Genomic DNA, 17,355 nt, shown 5'->3' with positions numbered 1-17,355 from the left:
GATTTTTCACTGCAATGATTCAAGAAATAATAATTAATGCATCAAAAAATTAAGCTTACTGGCTATATTTACCAACCCTGCAGCCTCACACATGAAATCTATATGATTTTTTTGGAGTTCTATAGAATTTTTTATGGTTTTGGCTAAACTTTAAATTTTGGACAAAAGTAGCTTTAGTTTCGTGTTCTCATGCTTTTTTCCATATATTTCCACAGAAAGTTATTTTTTAAAGTCACGAAATATGGATGTGGTTCAAGAGTTAAAAATACTTTGTTTTTAAACAGAAAATGGAAACCTTAGCAAGACATATAGATAATCCACTAAACAATACATGAATGTATAATTAAGCATCTGAAAATATTATGATGACATTTATATCTCATTATTATGTGTTCTTTAATGTCAGCCCTCAGGCTTCAAAGGAAGGAGTAATTTTACTAGGCCAAGCATTTAAGGACTAATTTTTAAGAGCACAAACCTTTTGTTTTGCTTCCAGAATTTTTGCCTCCAAATCAGCTGGTATTATTTTGCCTCTGTAATTATCATAGAAACAGAAAGACAAAGAAAATTAAAGAATGCATACGGAAATACTACCTACAGCTGAAATACTTTAATAGGATTTTCTCAACAGGCCATTAGTAACTTGACACACTGTACTGAATCAGTCCTTAAACACAATACAAAAAATTTAACAGATGAACACATTTAATCTATCAAACCCTTAGCATTCACCCTACCTTTCATTGCATTTTATCAAAATCACATTGTCTGTTCCAAATCCAAGTGCAGCTCCAGCTTTCTTTATTGAGTAGTGACTCTGCAGCAAACATATGAACATTAAACAGGATGGTGGTTTAATGATGAAGTATTTTAACAACATACAACAATAAATTAAGAATTAGCAGTGTATTAAGCTCACATGCTCTGAGGTAAAGAGAACCAGCTTAGGGACTGCAGCCATGCCTTTGGTTTTGACTTCAGGGAAATACTTGTAACGTGCAGCCATTATGCTGTACATGTTGGAGATAGCTCCTCCTGTGAATGAATAAATGAATGAATAATAAAATCATGATAATGAAAAAAATGCATATTATACCAAAGACATACAAGTCTCATTTGCATAATGCAGTGAAAGTGGCAGTGAACTATGAAGAAGTATATTTCTGAAATGCACAGGCATCTGTCTAAATAGCATAAGACAGACCCTCTGGAAAGTCATAGTGATAGTCAGAATTTCCTATTTGTCATCTCTTTCAATTGCTAACATTTTCTAACACATTCCGAAAAAGTTCAGCTTTCATTGTGCATGTCAACTTCTTGTTAGCAAGAACAACAGGAATTTATCAACTTGTGTGAGGCTGGAGAAACATCACATATTGGATGGATATATCCCATCTTACTGTAGACATAGAAGTAAATGGCTTAAAGGTACATTTCTACAGCTGAGCTAGTTATTGTAAACTTCCTTAGAGTCAGTTATGGGAAAGGCACTTCACAGGCTACAATTCAGCTAATGTATTTTGATACTTACTTTTGGAGAATTTGAATTGAGAGAAAACACTTATTTCTCTTGGCTTGCTATTAAAAAGAGCCCTGGACAATTAGGTCAGTTCTTTGATGCAGATCTCAAGCTTTAGGAAGATCAATCTCATCCATAAGTCTAGGACAACATCACCTTCTAATATTTCTTACTGATGAGAACACTGAGAAAGATCTGTATTTTTCTAGCAGATAGGACTGGACATCAAGCAAGTGTGCATTCCTAGACTTTATGTGGGCTGTTTCAAATGGAGGTGGTGTTGTCCTTTATCCTCTGCGACAGGATGGTGTCCCCTCATGCCAAACCCAGAAAATGGAATTCTGCTGGGTGCCCATGTTGTCCACACATTGGCTCAGGACTTCCACATGGCTTATCATCAGTCATTTCTGTCACTGCTCACTGCCTTTATGTCACTTTCATGGGAAGACACTTTATCTTGGTCTTTATACTGGAATCATACTTGTGAATCCAGTCAGTTTATACCCCAGACAATATGTCCCAGAAAGTGACACCACAGCCTTTTCCTGACTGTGAGCCCAAATCCTCACTGTCCACCAAAGAAGTCAGCACATGGTTTTCAAGAACTATTGGTCAGCAGGAACTGTGATTGCTCAGCACCTCCAGAAATGAAGCACACAAAAGGGCTGTTTAAATGCCCAACTATGTACCAGCACTCCTAATCAAGTCTTAAAATATTGACCAGCCATAATACGTAGCCATATTCTGAGATAATTTTTTCCCCAGCTTTTCTGTGAGATGTTTAAACAAAACATTCCTACTTCTAAATAACTGACTCATTGCTTTGTGTTGCAGATAGTCTGGATATTCCGACACAGTTTATGTTTATTTTACCTTTTGAAGTTTTAGTCAAACCATAAAAACAGAGAAGAAAAACTCACCAGGTGAGAATATTCCATCACCATCTTTACTTGACCATCCAATAATCTCTCGCATCTTTCGAAGTGTTATTTGTTCCATGAGGACAAAAACAGGGGCAATTTCATAGGTAAACCTGCATGGATAAATTAAATGAACAAACAAACAAAATCAGATACAAATTCTAAAAACACACAATAAACTCTCAGTCTGTGATTCTTTGTAAATGCTCTAGGTTTTCCCATAAATTGGGGTCCTGATACTGCAACCTTTACCCAAGCAAAAATCCTCAGGAAAACAGTACTGGTGAATAAAAACTGCAGTATTAGTTAGTTGCAGATTTCTATATAATGAAGGTAAGACCTAATGTTCATCATCATAGCCTGCTGACTGCTGTACAAGACTGTGTAAAATATTGTTTCCCAAAGTGCCAGTTCCACACCTGTGGAATAACACACTTCCAAGTCTTTATGAAAACGGTGAACTTCACTGAGCTAAACACAACCATAATTAGAAGTATTGAGCTAGGGTTTCAAACTCTATGTACAATTAATTATGTGGATTTATTTTGTTGATGATCTCCAAGGACAACTTATTTCTACAATACAGTGTGATCAATAACTGTCAAGAGTAATTATAAATGATGATTTTCTAATTACCAATTACCGAAACTGAGTCAGCAGTCAACTACTGTATCCACTTAATGAGGGAAAAAAACATTACATAGCCTGGTATGCCCTGATGTCACAGTCAGATACATGGATGGAAAGTGACAGCCATACAACCGCTTTTGGTGATCAAGGTACATGGATAAATTGCTACTGCTGTAAACAAACTCTGCTTGCTCTGTATGGGAAAAAAAAAAAGGGAAAAAAAGGAAGCAGAGAGAAACAAAACAATCAGCTTATGATTTCCAAAGGAGTCTGTAAGAGTATGACATCCTGACACTTCAGATTTGACTGATGTCTTCCACTTGAATAATTTCATCAAAATGTATGTGCTGTCTCTTTAATACCAAAATGATAATTTAAGAATAAGTATGGCAGACTTGAAGGAAGTAGGTGATATTAAGAAGAAAACAAGTGTCTGAAAAAGCTTGTTTTTTATTAACAGCTACTCTGGTTACTTAAACAGTTAATTTTTTCTTCAATCCTTGTGTCCTTAGTCCATTAGAGAAACACCACCACCATTTTTAAAAATTCCTTTAAGATTAAACACTTGTAATTTCTTTAATTGTTGTAATTGCTATTTCCAGAAGCCAAAACACTACTTATTTTGCTTTTGTTATCATTAGAACTGCCAGAGACAGCTGAACGCTGATCTGAAGTTTGGGTGCTGCCATTATTTACAAATAGACAAAATTAATGAACCAGTGTCTGCTAACAGTGGGGGTTTTTGTTTTGGTTTGGTTTTAAGCACTGCAAGACTAGAACATACTCCAATCTTTATTTAGGCAGAATGATCAACTGAAGTCAACAGGAACTCGGCAGAGCATAGATCACTGTAATTCAATAAAAGATATGTTTAAGTCAATATGAATTTTTTCCCCACAAGTTTAAATATTTTAAATACTTTAAAATTTTTAAATTTTGAGTTTTGTCCTGAGACCTTGCACACTGATCTCTACATAATTTCCAGAAGACTTATAGGCTTGTAGAAAAAATATATAATATTAAGCAAGTTTTTTGTATATAAAATATCAAGTCTTCACAAGGGGAATTTTAATATACTCAAATACAAGTAAAATACTATTTGCTTATTTTATTCTGTAATTATTTACTGATTTTCCAAAAACTGACAAGAAATAAAAGAGTACAGATGATTATAAATTACAAAGCCAGTGCAGCTGTATTAGATGATGTGATTTTACAAATCACATCTTGTTAAAGTTCACTCAAACTTGCTTGTTTTAAACTTAAATGATTTTGAAAAATTCAGTTAAACCCAAAACTGTGTTTGGCTTAGAAGGGATGATCTAACTTCGGAATCAATCTCTTAACAAAAAACACTCGCTAGATGTTTCATACAGCTATGACCTTTACAGGCACTTCTATGAATTAACTAGAACAGTCCCAAGTGTCAGATCTTTACCAACAGAATAAATGAATGGTGCTTTTTTTGATAGAAGACAGTACTGGCTTAATTCTGCTGTCATCTAAAAAGCAAATCACTTTATCAGACCAAATCATTCTAGCTACCTGTTCTCCTGTTTGCCAGTATGTAAAAAGCATTCTGAGAATAAGCATAAAGCATTGTACATCGATTTTCTATGCTGTATTTTCATAAGCATATATGCATAATACTGAAAACACCAATATAATTCTCGTGTTCCAGCTAACAGTGGGCACAAAGAGAACTTCCAGATAATACTATTGCTTTCTAACCCAGCTGGCTGCTGCATGGTGAGAGAATGCCTTGTACTGCAGAACCCTAGAACTGGATGAATAATGGCAGCTTCTGAAATTTCCACCCTGAAGGTCTCATGATTGGTGCTATGAATAGCACATGGATGCATTATGTCCAAGTCAATAAGGGAAGCTTATTATGTTTAATTTTATATATTATCTTCATAATGACATTTAAGTAATATTTTCTAATGATAATTAAAATTTTTAAGTGAGTTTTGATTATTCAAAACTCATCTGCAAAAGAAAACTTATTTTTAATCGTTCTTAAACATTTTAAGTATTGTTTATCTGCAGAAAAGAAAAAATAGCAAATGGAAAACCTTCTCTGCCATAATTCAGTGCTACTGTCACTTGTGTGTTGCGTGTTTATGTAGCTGAAATAGGTTAGAACAGTTTCTAGGTAAAGGTCAAAACCTGCTCTTGTGTGCTGGATCAAAACAAATAATATGTTTCCCAGAGTTCACAGAGATGATTTTGGCTATTTTTAATAACCTTCTCTGTCAGTTCCTTGAATCATATTTTACAAGCATCTTGCTTTAGCCTTACTTGCAATTACTTATTTGAAAGCATACCATGTTGACCTTGCTTTGCTGAAAAAATAGAGCAATGTATTATTTTGCATTTACTAGACCTTATACAAGCAAATAGATAGTAGATTGTCATGCTCACAAAGAAGTATTTTCAAGATATGATCTTGTTTAAAGTATAAATGAGTCAAAAACTAGCTTTACAGAACTAGCTCAATTTAAAACTAAATTTACTTTTAAAACAAATAAAGGAAAAAGCAACCTCAATTAAAAGAAGAGGTTTAAGAAGTGAATGAATGAGTGCAATGTTCTTAATACCGTTAGCAATATTTCCTAAACCTGTCACAGTCTGCCACAGAACCGAATTCGGTTGTGTCCTATCAAATTTGTGTAATTTCACTGCTTACAAAATGATAAATAAACTGGGATAAGTAAGTTAGTCAAAGGGAAAGGGGTACTCAGAAGTACGTTTTTGTCACAGAGAAACAACTGTTAAGCAAAGTTTTCTTTTAGAAATGTGATCGGAATTTCTTTCACTTTTAATTGTGCTGTTTAAAAAGGCATTTAGAAGCCCTGTAAAGCACTTCACAATACTCATTTAACAATCAAAATATATGTTGCTAGGTTTTCTTTCCAATTAGCTTCTAAATCTGAATGTCTCATACTAATTTTTACCAAACAGAGAACTAAATCAGATGATTATTACAAAGAGCAGGCTGGTTTTGGCTGGAGCACCCTAGGTGGTCTTTATTGCTGATGTCACAAAACAGGCACAGTTCATAATCTACATAGAACTGCTAGTAATCAGGTATATTTAAGAAACCATGTACTCATGGATAGGCCAGTGAAAATACTGTTCCTTTCCAATCTGCAGATACATTTTCTGTGTTCCGACACAGAATTAGCAACGAACTACCCAAAACAGAGGTAGCTTTAGAGTTAAAACACATCCCATACAGGACTAAAAGAGAGCAGCCTTTGGACTCCCATCACATTTTTGAGCATATAGAAATCAAAATTTAAACAAAAACTCACTAAAAGGTTCTTTTGTTTAGTGGGGGGCTTTTTCTATTCATTGCACTCTTCGTTGCAAAAATGTACCTTATGTTGACCTTCAGCCTTCATTAATTTTGAGGTCAAGAAAAATTAGGAAAAGTTTATAATTTGTTACATTCAAATGTTAATTTTTACCTTTTTATACTTCCATTTATTCACTTATACACAACTTTATTATTCTCAGACTAAATTCTTCATTATCATCAAATTAGTTTTCAGTGTTACATTTTTAATCATCTTGAAGCCACCCAGAAGCCATTTCTTTACCAGCACATAAACGGGAGAAGGTGTTGCCTCAAGCCTGCTATCTCTGAAGTCAACAGGAGAAAAAACAATAAATCTTTACATATTTTGTATTCTAGTGTTAATACATAGATAGTTGTAGAATTACTCAGTCTAGAGACAAAGCTTTAAAAAAAACAAAAACAAAACAAAACAAAACAACAACAAAAAACCCAAACAAAACAAAACAGAAAAAGATAAAGAAGAACGGTCCAAAAGAAAAAAAAAATTTCATGTTATTATATTAGAATAATCATGTTTTACTTACCGTGTACTCTGGGATATTTGCATTTCTATTTATCAGAAATGTAAAACTGTTCAGCTTTATATAACTGTTTTCACTGTATTACTGCTACATTAAGAAAAACATGAGACATTTTTATTGAAGATGCAACAATCATCATCTAAATATGAAAATTATTCATGTCTGTGACAACACATATCTACCATGATACCAGCCCCTGTAAGCACCAGTCACAGACGCTGTTGACGAGGCACTGCTTACATGTTTGTATTAGCAGTTGATGTCAGCCACTCCCCAGCCAAGCCAATAATGTCCAGTCCTGTGGACAACTGATTGAAAAAGCGAGGATGACCTGGAATGAGAATTGAGAGCAATTTAGAACAGACTCCACTGATGTGTCGCAGGTTTCAGTTTTGAACCGTCCAACTATTCTGACAGAAACGACAGGTTTTGCAGCCATAACGCAGCAAAGTTTTCAAAGCAAGTCTTGCTTATGGGGAGACCCTTAGCCAACATTCACGGATGTCTTATTACAAACTTGAAAAACCGCTATGGCGGGAGCTCCTGGATGGAATCATTAGAGTTTAAATTTAAGATAAAAACCTCAGAGCAGACTGAGCCTGTAAAACACCTCTGGGACCTGCACAAGGTTAGTCCATCTGCAGAACCCCCTCTCCACCTCGGTCGTGCTGTGAACTCGGGCGAAGTTACGCTGTGGGGGACCCTCGGCGGAAACAATCTGCAGGTGCTGGGTTCATTTGCATTCGAATGAGGAAAGAGAGGAAGGCTCAGCCACTAGAGCGGGGACTGCAGGAGTGAGGGAGGAGTGCGAAGGAGCCAGTCGCTTCCTGAGCTGCAGGGCCACGGGAGCGGCGTTCGCGGGGTCTCGGCGGGAATGCCCCAGCGTGGCACGACCCGCTGCAGCGGTGTGAGAGGGTCCTCCAAGACCTCCTCAGCTCGGTCCCTTGCCCACTTGGTTTAAAAGCTAGGATTCACTTCCTTAAACAAAGGATTTGCTGTAGAGCCGAAGTAAATAATATTCCTCTATTTCAGCCGGAGTTGTTTTAACAACTTTTTTAAGCAATAATGTTGAGTGCCTACTTTTCTAGCATGAAACGAAGAAATTCCTAACACCTGATAAAGGGCTTTGAGGGGAGGTGGGAGATGTCATGATTTAAACCTTCTGTCTGCTCTCTGGGAAAGGACACGCAGATAGCACACGAGGGACAGCCCCCTAGAGGGGAGTCAGCGCTCGACGTCTGGAGGGACCTGTCAAGTCGCATTCGGCTCAACACTGGGAAAAATCAGCATCTTTTGACATGAAGAAGTAAATGCGATTCTGCTCCGAGCGATGTCAGCAGGAACCTTTCGGAGGCGTGAGCCTGCCGGCGCTGCCACATCGCGACAATTCCCCAAGAGGGTGCGCCGCGCCCGGGCAGCTCTCGCCCCGGAGAGCCAGCGGCTCAGGGCTAGAGCCCAGAAATACCACCATGGCATAGCTGTTTGCTTTACAAATCAGCTCTTCTCTCCCTTGCCATCACGGACTGAGAAATTATCTTAAGCGACATTTCCCTGACCTCCCAAAGCTGTTAGCGAGCCCACGGTCTCCTAAGGCTGTGCTGCAAATTCAGCACCGGTGGCTTTAAAGGGAGGTTCGCCTGAGAGAGAACGTGAGCCCCGGGAGCCTGGGAAGCCAGGGTGTGTGTTCTGGGCCTCATACGGTCCGAGCAGCTATTTAAAGCTGCACCAGGTACTACTTTGAACTGAGCTCATGTCTGGTCGATACCTGCCTCTCAGCGCCCGGGGACAGGTCCTGCCGGTCCCACAAGAGCTCCAGGGGAGGTTGGGGGGAGGGGAGGAGGTAGCTCGATATGCTGGGGCGATCGATAGCGGAGTAAAGGTGCAAGCACACAGAGCGCAGCCACTCTAGCTTAGCTGATTGTCACCTGTTCAACAACCCACGCGTTTGGAAACGAAATGTGCTCCCCTTTGATTAAGGGTACAAAATCAAAGTATGCTCCTGACTCCTGTGAGTAGATCAAACCACTACGTAAATAGGAAAAAAAAGACAGGACGCTAACAGCCACATCTGTTTCAAGATTTTGTTCCTTAAATGCACTGCGTTGGGTTTTCACAGCTGCATAACTAACCCCCGCAGAAAGCTGCACCTCGCCCTTCAGGAGCCATGGCTCGCAGCAGCCCAGCCAGAGACCGCCAGGCAATAGCCTCCCTGTACGAGCTCCCGCCGCCCGCCACTCCAGCTCCGGGGGGAAACTATCGCCCGCTCTGGGCGCTGAACCGAGCGGTGCTCAAGAGGGCAGCTGGCCCAAAACATCTGAGCAAGACTGGGGAGGGGAGACACGGCACCTGCTCCGTTATCACTCCTGTTCCTGACCTGCTTGGGTATGTACAGCAGTCAGGGCTTGCTGCCAGCAGAGATTTCCATGGATACAGATGTAAAAGGCCAGATAGTCTGAAAGAGCCTTAACTTTGCTCTGGAGTCTGGCTACAGCTCACTCAGTAAAAGAAGTGATTATAAACCGGTATTTCTGTCTGATTCAGAAGGACCTGGACAGGCAGGGCTCCTGGGTAATGGGCTGAAATCCACAGGGTTCCTTTATTGATGATTCCTAGGATTTCAGTCTCTTTTTCATTAAACGTCTGATGAACGTAAAGAAGAAAAACTGCAAATTCAGTGTCATTTATGCTCTCATTTACCTAATGATATTGCTCCCCGGAGATACAGACAGCTCGCATTTTGTCAAGTGAAAGAGATTACGTCTTAAAAACTTGTTTCTGTGCTCTGAAAACAGCACGGAGCTCTACCCGTTGCTCCAGATGGAGCATCAGTAACTCAAGTTTCTGAGCAGAGATATTTCCAGCGCCCATAGACAGCCCTGGAGCCAAGCCTCTGGGCAAGTACGGTCCCGCATGTGGAGAGGATGTTGGCTTACCTCCATGAGCTCAATCCCTCTCACTTCGCCGCGAGCCTGAGAAAAGTCCCAGGAGAGACTCTCTACGTAGTGTGCAAAAACCTACCTGTCCTCACTCCGTATTTCAGCGTGTCCCGGCAATCCACCAGAATCTGCTCCAGGGACTCAGGGTTGTCCGAAAGCTCCAGGTTGAAGCCCTCCATGCCCTCCAGGAGCTGATGCGGGTGGTGGAAGTCCAGCACTTTGGTGGATCTGTCAAATGTTTTTCTCACGTAGTTGAGGAGGATGTCCACAACCTCCAGAAGGAACTGCATGGTCTGCTCCTCACCATTCTTGGAGGGCAACAAATCTGTGGGGCAAAGCGGCTGTCAGCATTTGCTTTGGGAAAGAGAAGCGGAAATGAACCAGCCTCGGCTGCCTGAAGCGCTTCAAGGACCTGGAAGCTGTGGTCCCAGCGCAGCCTGGCTGCAGTGAGGCAGGCTCCCAGTCCCTCTGGCCCGGCAGGGAAGGGTGATGCGAAGTCACCCACGGCAACAGCAGAGGCACCTCTAAGGCGCCTCTGTCAAAAAGTTTGCCCTGCAATGCTAATGCTATGCAGTGCGAGGCATTCACTTTCCTTGGTCTGAAAGCACCCCAAATGTGCACCTGCCCTTCCTCTGGAACGTCCCCACCTCTGTCCCGCAAAAGGATTCATTTCCCTTCCCTACTCTTCTTGTCAATGGCCCCGTACCAGAAGTCACAGACCACTTCATTGCTATTTTATTAAGGAGGACATAAAATATAAAATTACTCTCCCCCCGGATGCTGGATCTGGAGTAAGCCCAGAGGGACTGCTAGAGCTGAGCTGCAGAGGATCAGCCCAAAGTACGTAAAACTGCACTTCAGCAAACTTGTACACAGTGTCAGTACAGCCCCAACAAACACAGACACAGAGCTTCCTTCAAAAACAACCAAGCAAAAACACGGTCTGAGTGTGGCTGCACTTCAAGGGAGCCGAGGGCAACACTATTAAGGGACGTGCCTGAGCTGAAGCGAGGAGAAGCTGTAAAGTGTTTACCTCTGGCATACAAATTGGAGAAGTCTGTCTCGGTGCGCCGGAACCTGGATTCCTTCTCGCTGTTCTCACAAGCCAGCATGCTCTTGGAGGACTGATGCCTTTCTTTCAGGGAGCTGACAATCCGGCTCTTGTCTTCTAGGCTGTTGGTCCTTTGCAGGAACCCTACATTATTATTGCAAGGTGCACAGGTCAGAGTTTTCTCACTTCCCAACATGCTTAGAAATATCTAAAGCAGCCCTCTAGACAGCAGTTAAAAGCGGTGTTAGTTCTAGATCTGACTAATGAGGTCAGGAATAAGAGTATTTATGGAGGTTATTTGCCTCCAGGAGGGAGAGTTCAAAATGCCATCAACTGCAAAAACGCAGCCATGCAAAAAACAAAATTTCGTCATTTAGTGCAGTGGTAAATTCTTATTAAGTCGATCAGACAGATTCCACTTCAGTAATCAGCCACTGGAAGAGAGTTCAGGATGAGTCAATGCTATTTCAGCCTGCAGGCGAAGTTTATGGACCTAGCAGACAGGGGCAATGATGTATGATTAAAATCAGGGCCGTTTTCAGTTCTCCTCGTGGTGCTCTCACGCACAAAAGGCATGAGAACAAGCAGCCATTCTGGAGCAGCCATCCTGAGAGTGCCAGAGCTCTAAGAACACCGGTAGTACCCACCTTCCTATTATCAGTACATACTGATGTGGATTTTCCACCTGAAAAGATGCTTTGATACTAACAGTAATCATCCCCAGGAGGTTTTAGGAGCTCCGCTCTCACTGGAGACACATCTCTGGTGCCCAGGACCGAACACAACTGCCGTTGTTATGTATGACGGCAATAATAAACCCACTCACCCCAAGAATTATGGGTGTGGGTGCCACGCAGGGTCTGTGGCGAGTAATGAGACCCATCTACTTTAACAAGGCAGGGAGAGAAATTAATTTTCCGGATTTGATCCATTAAATCACTGATGTCTGGTAAAACACGCATACTGTCGGGCTTTTCTTCATTAAAGAAGGCATCGAATTTTGACCTCCCAGGTTGCAGCAAGCACGTCTGTATAATTGGAGCACCGTAGCGGCGCCGGTCTCCTTCATTCTTTATTTTCTTTCAAAACAAGTAACAATCGAAACCAAGGTTCGTCGCGGATGGGGATATCCGCCAGAGAGGAGGGCTTAGCAGGGAGGAAAACCAATGTTGTGACTTCGCTCACCCACGTTCCCCGACGCCGCTTCTCGCCAGCGCCCTCCGCTTTCCGGCCATGTGTCACTGCTCTCCGGAGTCCCATCGAGCGCCCACAGCCGGCCCACCCTGGCCCCCTGGCTGCATCTCCGTAACAGAAAAGGGAGGGACAGCGAGTCGCTGGGCCAACAGCTCCCGGCAATGATACCTGTGCCTCGGACCCTACTGCCAGCCGGACAGTCCCTAAGGAGCACCGAAAACGGAGTACCCGACTGGCAGCCCCTTCTGCATCAGCCGGGCGCCTAAACGAGTCTTGCAGGCAAGTTTGTCACGGTCATACTTTCAGTGAACACCTTATGTGTTGCTGTTTAATACTGATCTTCTACTAATAAGTTTATTTTTGTGATGCTTTTATGAATGCGAAAAAGACTATTTAAAGGAAACTCTTCGTGCATAAGTTGAGAGTAGCCGTCCAGGATCGATAACATATATATATATATGTACTTATGTATATATTTTGTTTTGTTGTTACTGCTTTTAACAGTCCTTGCAGCGATCACCAGCTCCTGCAACAGCTAGTGCTGTTCGCCTGCTCGTTAGGAGGAGCAGCTGATATCGAAGCAAGTGCAGTGTGGACTGAATTACGGAGAGATCCTCTTTCACCGTTTTGCTTCGTTTTGCTTTAATTTTCCACCTTTCTTTTTTCTAGGCGCCCGGTGGCTCAGAGGCAAGAGCTCCGCGCGAAGAGACGTCTGCAGGAGCAGCGGCGCATAACTGGCGCTCTTCTCGGCCTGCAGAGGACAGCCTGCCTCGGAGGCTCCGGTGGGAAAGCAGGAGGCAGCGCTTCAGTAACCGAGAAAGGCTGCAGTTGCCTCCAGTTCGGCTCGCATCGGGCCCAGCGAGGCAGTGGCTTCACTGAAGGGTCTGACCTAGCTAGGCGCCAGGGCACGGAGCTCAGCCCTTGCCCCAGGAACTCCGTGCTGTTCTTCCCCGCGGAGTTCCTCGGCCCCGTTGCCGTGTCCCGGAGCCGGCGGGGACCAGCTGGGGCTCGAAGCGCACGGGGCCCGTCAGTGTGCGCCGCGTGGGGCCCGCAGGGCTGCGCTGGGGCGGCTCGAGGGCGGTGACTGGAAGGAAAAAAAGCCCGAAAGGAGGAACTCGCTGCCGCCCGGCATCAGCCCGTCCGGCTGTAAGTAACGTGCCGCTCGCCCAGTTCCCTCGGCCACGGCAGTATCACACGGGCTGGAGAGTCGGTACAAGGGGGAGCCCGCGGGGCTGCGGCAACCCCCGCTTTGGCGCCGTCGGACTCTTTCGTTTCCCGAGCTCCTCCCTGAGAGGATGGGGGACATTCTCCAGCACCAACCCACATCCCAGGTTGCAGAGAAGCGCGGCGGCCGGCCCTGGAGGGCTCCTTCCCCGACCGAGGAGCAGCAGCGCATAACTGTAGCCAAACCTTCCACCAGTGTCCTGCTTGAAAAGTGAGGCCACTGTAGGAGAGTTCCAGTAAGTAGCAGCCTACGAAATAGCGTCCAAGCTACTTCTCCTGCCGCAGCGGAGACTGCAGCCTTTCCCAGCAGTGAGTCTGTCCCGCAGGTGCGTTTTCATCGATGCGCTTTAAGAGACCGAGTTTTCAAAAGCCGAATGAGACCAGACTGGCGAGGGAGTCCCTCGGTGCGCAACGTGACCACAAATTCAGCGTTATTTCACATTAGGCCTCGTACAAGACAGGCGTGTGAACCCCTCTCGGCCTCGCAGCTCTATGGGGACCCTCAGCTTCCGAGTCGGGGACAAACCTGCCGGGTTCCGGCGCACACCGCAGCCGTCGGGGAATGCACGTCCTTGGCGGCTGCAAGAGGTCCTGGTCCCCCCCCTGCGGCCAGGGTGTCCAGCAGCACCTTCGTGACTTGGTGGCATAAATCCCACGGACGCCGGAGACGAGACGAGTTTATAACATACACGGCTGCTTTTGAAAGCCCACTCGGCCGCGTTGCTCGCTGGGCTTGGAATCATCAGCTGGCTGCGGCCAAACAGCTGAAGACGCACCTGAGCAATCTTACTACGTCAGTATTTCCACTGCTGCCAAGCAAATGTTAGCAGGATCGGTCCTAGCAATAATAATTGCCGAGGTGGGAGTGATCCAGACACTGGGGAAAATCTGCCCATACTTTGCCCACCGTGACAGTTCATTAAACCGCTTTAAAATAGCTTTGAGTTTGGTTGGTTTGGGTGTTTTTTTTGTTGTTGTGTTTTGGGGTTTTTTTTAAGTGTATATGTGCAGAGACGAAGAGCGTGTGGGTGTGACAGCGGCCGGGCTCTTTTCAGGTCCTGGCTTTCAACCGGAGAGGAAAAAAGCTAATCCTTAAATCTGTCAGTTATTTGAGAAGAAATTACATACATCTTGGATACGTAATTACTGGAAATGTCAAACACATAATATACAACCCAGGTGGAAGAACCAACTCATTGTTCAAGACCTGCCTTTTCTCGGAGGTCAATCCTCATTTAAAGTTTCCATTCAAAATTAATCGATTTCTGTGTGATACAAGCAGAAAGAACAATTCCGAGGTGCCTGTTTTACTATAGCTTTGAGACTGCACAGTATTTAGGGTCCGGAATGATGTCTTGTGAAAGGTAAGGACAAGGATGTAGTCTGAATAGTCAAACATCAATTCGTTGAGCATGTTTAATTAGGATTCTTGGCAACCTTAATACTTCACTCTATATATTTGCCAAAGGCAACCTTTCCTGTCTGTCTTTGTGAAGGTGTTCGATTCAAATGGAAGGGCTCATACAAGCAAAAACAGTGGTCGTGATCGAATCCAACTATTCCAAACCACTGTCACTATTCAGAGTATATTTTAGGGTAAAAGAGAAAATAGCCAGTAAAGGAAAACTGAACACCAAACCCGAGCCAGAAATACAGCAGCACTGCTTGTTTTGAATTCCCTTCACAAAGCCTTTACTACACTCCCTTTTGCCTTTTTCAAATACAAAATGGTGGGATGTTTCATTTTCAGTGTATTTGATCTCATTGAGAAGCTGCGATGTCCCTCTGTAACCCCGGTAGTCTAGCAACATGGAGCAAGCCTAACGGCGCATTACTTTATCAGTTCTGCTTGCCGGGCTAAATTAAAATGATGGTGAAAAAGCCCATTGCTCCAGCCACTGAAGGGACTGGTAGGGAAACGGTCCATTAAACCCAGATCAGGAGCTATTTATAGAACTAAGCGACTACTCGTTAATGTCGCCAGCGGCTACCAATGAAATCCCTAACAGACACAGGGCTAAGCATTCGCACTCCGATTCTTGTCCAGTCCAAACTTCCAGGTAACAAAACCTTTAGTGAATGAACTTCGACTCGAGCGAGTAGGAAAAGAGATTTAAATATACCTTTGCTTTGAAAAAAAGGTTCGTTTCTCTCGTGAAATAATTTCCCATCCCCCCCTCCCAAAGAGGTAGAGGGGGAAAATGGGAAATAATTTCTATGCATAAGGGGTAAGGGCTAAACTGAATTATTCTCCTCATCAGAAAATGAAGATTTGACTGTTAGCCTCCGAAAGCAAAGCCGCTACTGAGAAATCTGGAGAAGGAAGACAGCTTGTTATCTGCAAATGAATCTCTTGCTATAACGTTGCGATCTGATTGTGCATTTGTTTCCCTTCTGCATTTCATGTGCCTGCACGCTGACTGGCTGCCAGCGCTATCTTACCAGCACAGCAAGCTGACGAATTGCTCTTTAATAAGGCTCTCGTTAATCTTTTCCCCCCGGAGATCCGTATTTTCTAGTCAGATAAGGCTGAAAAATTTCAGACAGTGAGAGGCGGCCAAACCCCCTCCTCCGGCGGGCCCTGCTCTTCCCTCGCCCGGGGCGCCTGGAGCCCGCACCTCCCCGTGCGTGGCAGGAAGGGCAGCGGGCCCGCAGCCGGACCTCCCCCGGCGGGCAAAATCCCGACCCACGCAAACCCACGAGAGGGCACCGCGGCGGTCCCGGGGCCGCCGAGCCTAGCCGAGCCCAGCCCAACCGAGCCCAGCCCAGCCGAGCCCAGCCCAGCCGAGCCCAGCCCAGCCCAGCCCAGCCGAGCCCAGCCCAGCCCAGCCCAGCCCAGCCGCCGTGCGGCCCGCAGGGGGCGCCCGAGGGGCCGCTCGGTCTCTGGGCGTTCAGCCGGTGCTGCCCCCGGTGCTGGTCCCCCGAGCCCCCCCGTGGGTGTGTTGGGGTGTAGGACGGGGAGGCAAGGGGGTACTTACCGCATATCTTCAGCCCGATCTTCCTGGTGCACCCGTGAGCCACGCCGCACCACGAGTCATAAGCTGGAAGAGAGGGCAGAGTTGATCCCCTGGGGCAGCGGGGCTGTCCGGCCGCCGCGCCGCCTCCCCGGACCCCCCGCACGGCCCCATAGCCGGGAGGAACGGCTGATTCTCGAGCCCAGTGGCGCCCGGCGCGGGGCAGCTGAGGCTCGGGTATCAGCGAGGTGACATGCTGGCCCGCCCAGAGGAGAGGGAAAGGCACCCGGGACTCGAACATCTCATCATTTACTGGCGGGGCTCCAGGGAAGTGGCAGCTTAAAATAAAGTGGCGTGAAATGGGGTCACAAAAGAGTTCAGGAATTAATTGGGTGAAAAATAGTATTTGACTAGATGATCGGACTTGCATGACTGAGCCCCGGACGGACTGACGGGCCGCCGACGGTCGTACTAGGACGGCGCCGGTGGAGGGGATAGGCTCCTTCCCAGCCCCGGGAGCCGCGGCCCAGACACGCCCCAGCTGAGCCCGAGGGAAGCGGGCAGCAGGGCTCGGGTAGAGGGGACAGCAGCCGAGGCCCAGGGCACCGCCGAGACCCTCTGGCCCTCGCCCGGGGCAGCCGCAGGTTCGGCAGCGCGGGGGGCACTGACCGGGCCTTGCGGCGTGAGGGGAGAAGGTGTCAGAGGGGCCGGGCCGAGGACGGCTCACCCGGGCGGGCAGTGCAGCGGTCCGATCCCTGGGAGGGGGAGCGGGGAAGGGCCGCGGCGCTCCCGTCCGGGCGGAGGAGCCCTCTCGTCAGGGGCGCTGCCCGTGCCCAGGGGCGGGGAGCCCCGGGCGGGCAGGGTGGGGAGCTGCTGCCAGCGGTTATCTTGCTTTGAGCCGTGTTGCCAGTTATTTCGATTTCTGCGTGTGACACCTCAGTCGAAGGCAGCAGTGCCTATCACCCGTGCCTGGAACAAGACCCAGTGCTGCCTCTCGCCCCCTCCCCCGTTTTCCAGATTCAGAATAATGACAATAATGACT

General features: G+C 45.5%; 1 protein-coding gene across 1 annotated transcript in view; it reads right to left on the bottom strand.

The window, feature by feature from the left end:
* The window catches only part of GAD1 (glutamate decarboxylase 1), a 33,564-nt gene that overhangs the window by 13,630 nt on the left and 2,579 nt on the right, over positions 1–17,355 (bottom strand). Inside the window, exons 3-10 of the mRNA XM_027733600.2 lie at positions 16,338–16,400; positions 10,924–11,085; positions 9,973–10,215; positions 7,195–7,285; positions 2,440–2,552; positions 920–1,035; positions 738–817; positions 479–533 (exon numbers count right to left, since the gene is read on the bottom strand). Of these exons, the coding sequence (XP_027589401.1) occupies positions 479–533; positions 738–817; positions 920–1,035; positions 2,440–2,552; positions 7,195–7,285; positions 9,973–10,215; positions 10,924–11,085; positions 16,338–16,400 (923 nt within the window). The remainder of the gene's footprint in view (positions 1–478; positions 534–737; positions 818–919; positions 1,036–2,439; positions 2,553–7,194; positions 7,286–9,972; positions 10,216–10,923; positions 11,086–16,337; positions 16,401–17,355) is intronic.

This window comes from Pipra filicauda, unplaced genomic scaffold, assembly GCF_003945595.2.
Source record: "Pipra filicauda isolate LSUMZ 115617 unplaced genomic scaffold, ASM394559v2 scaffold5_size6683894_pilon, whole genome shotgun sequence".
Classification (NCBI taxonomy): Eukaryota; Metazoa; Chordata; class Aves; order Passeriformes; family Pipridae; genus Pipra; species Pipra filicauda.
The sequence above is the reverse complement of the archived record's forward strand: the minus strand, read 5'-3'. Positions and strand labels throughout refer to the sequence as shown.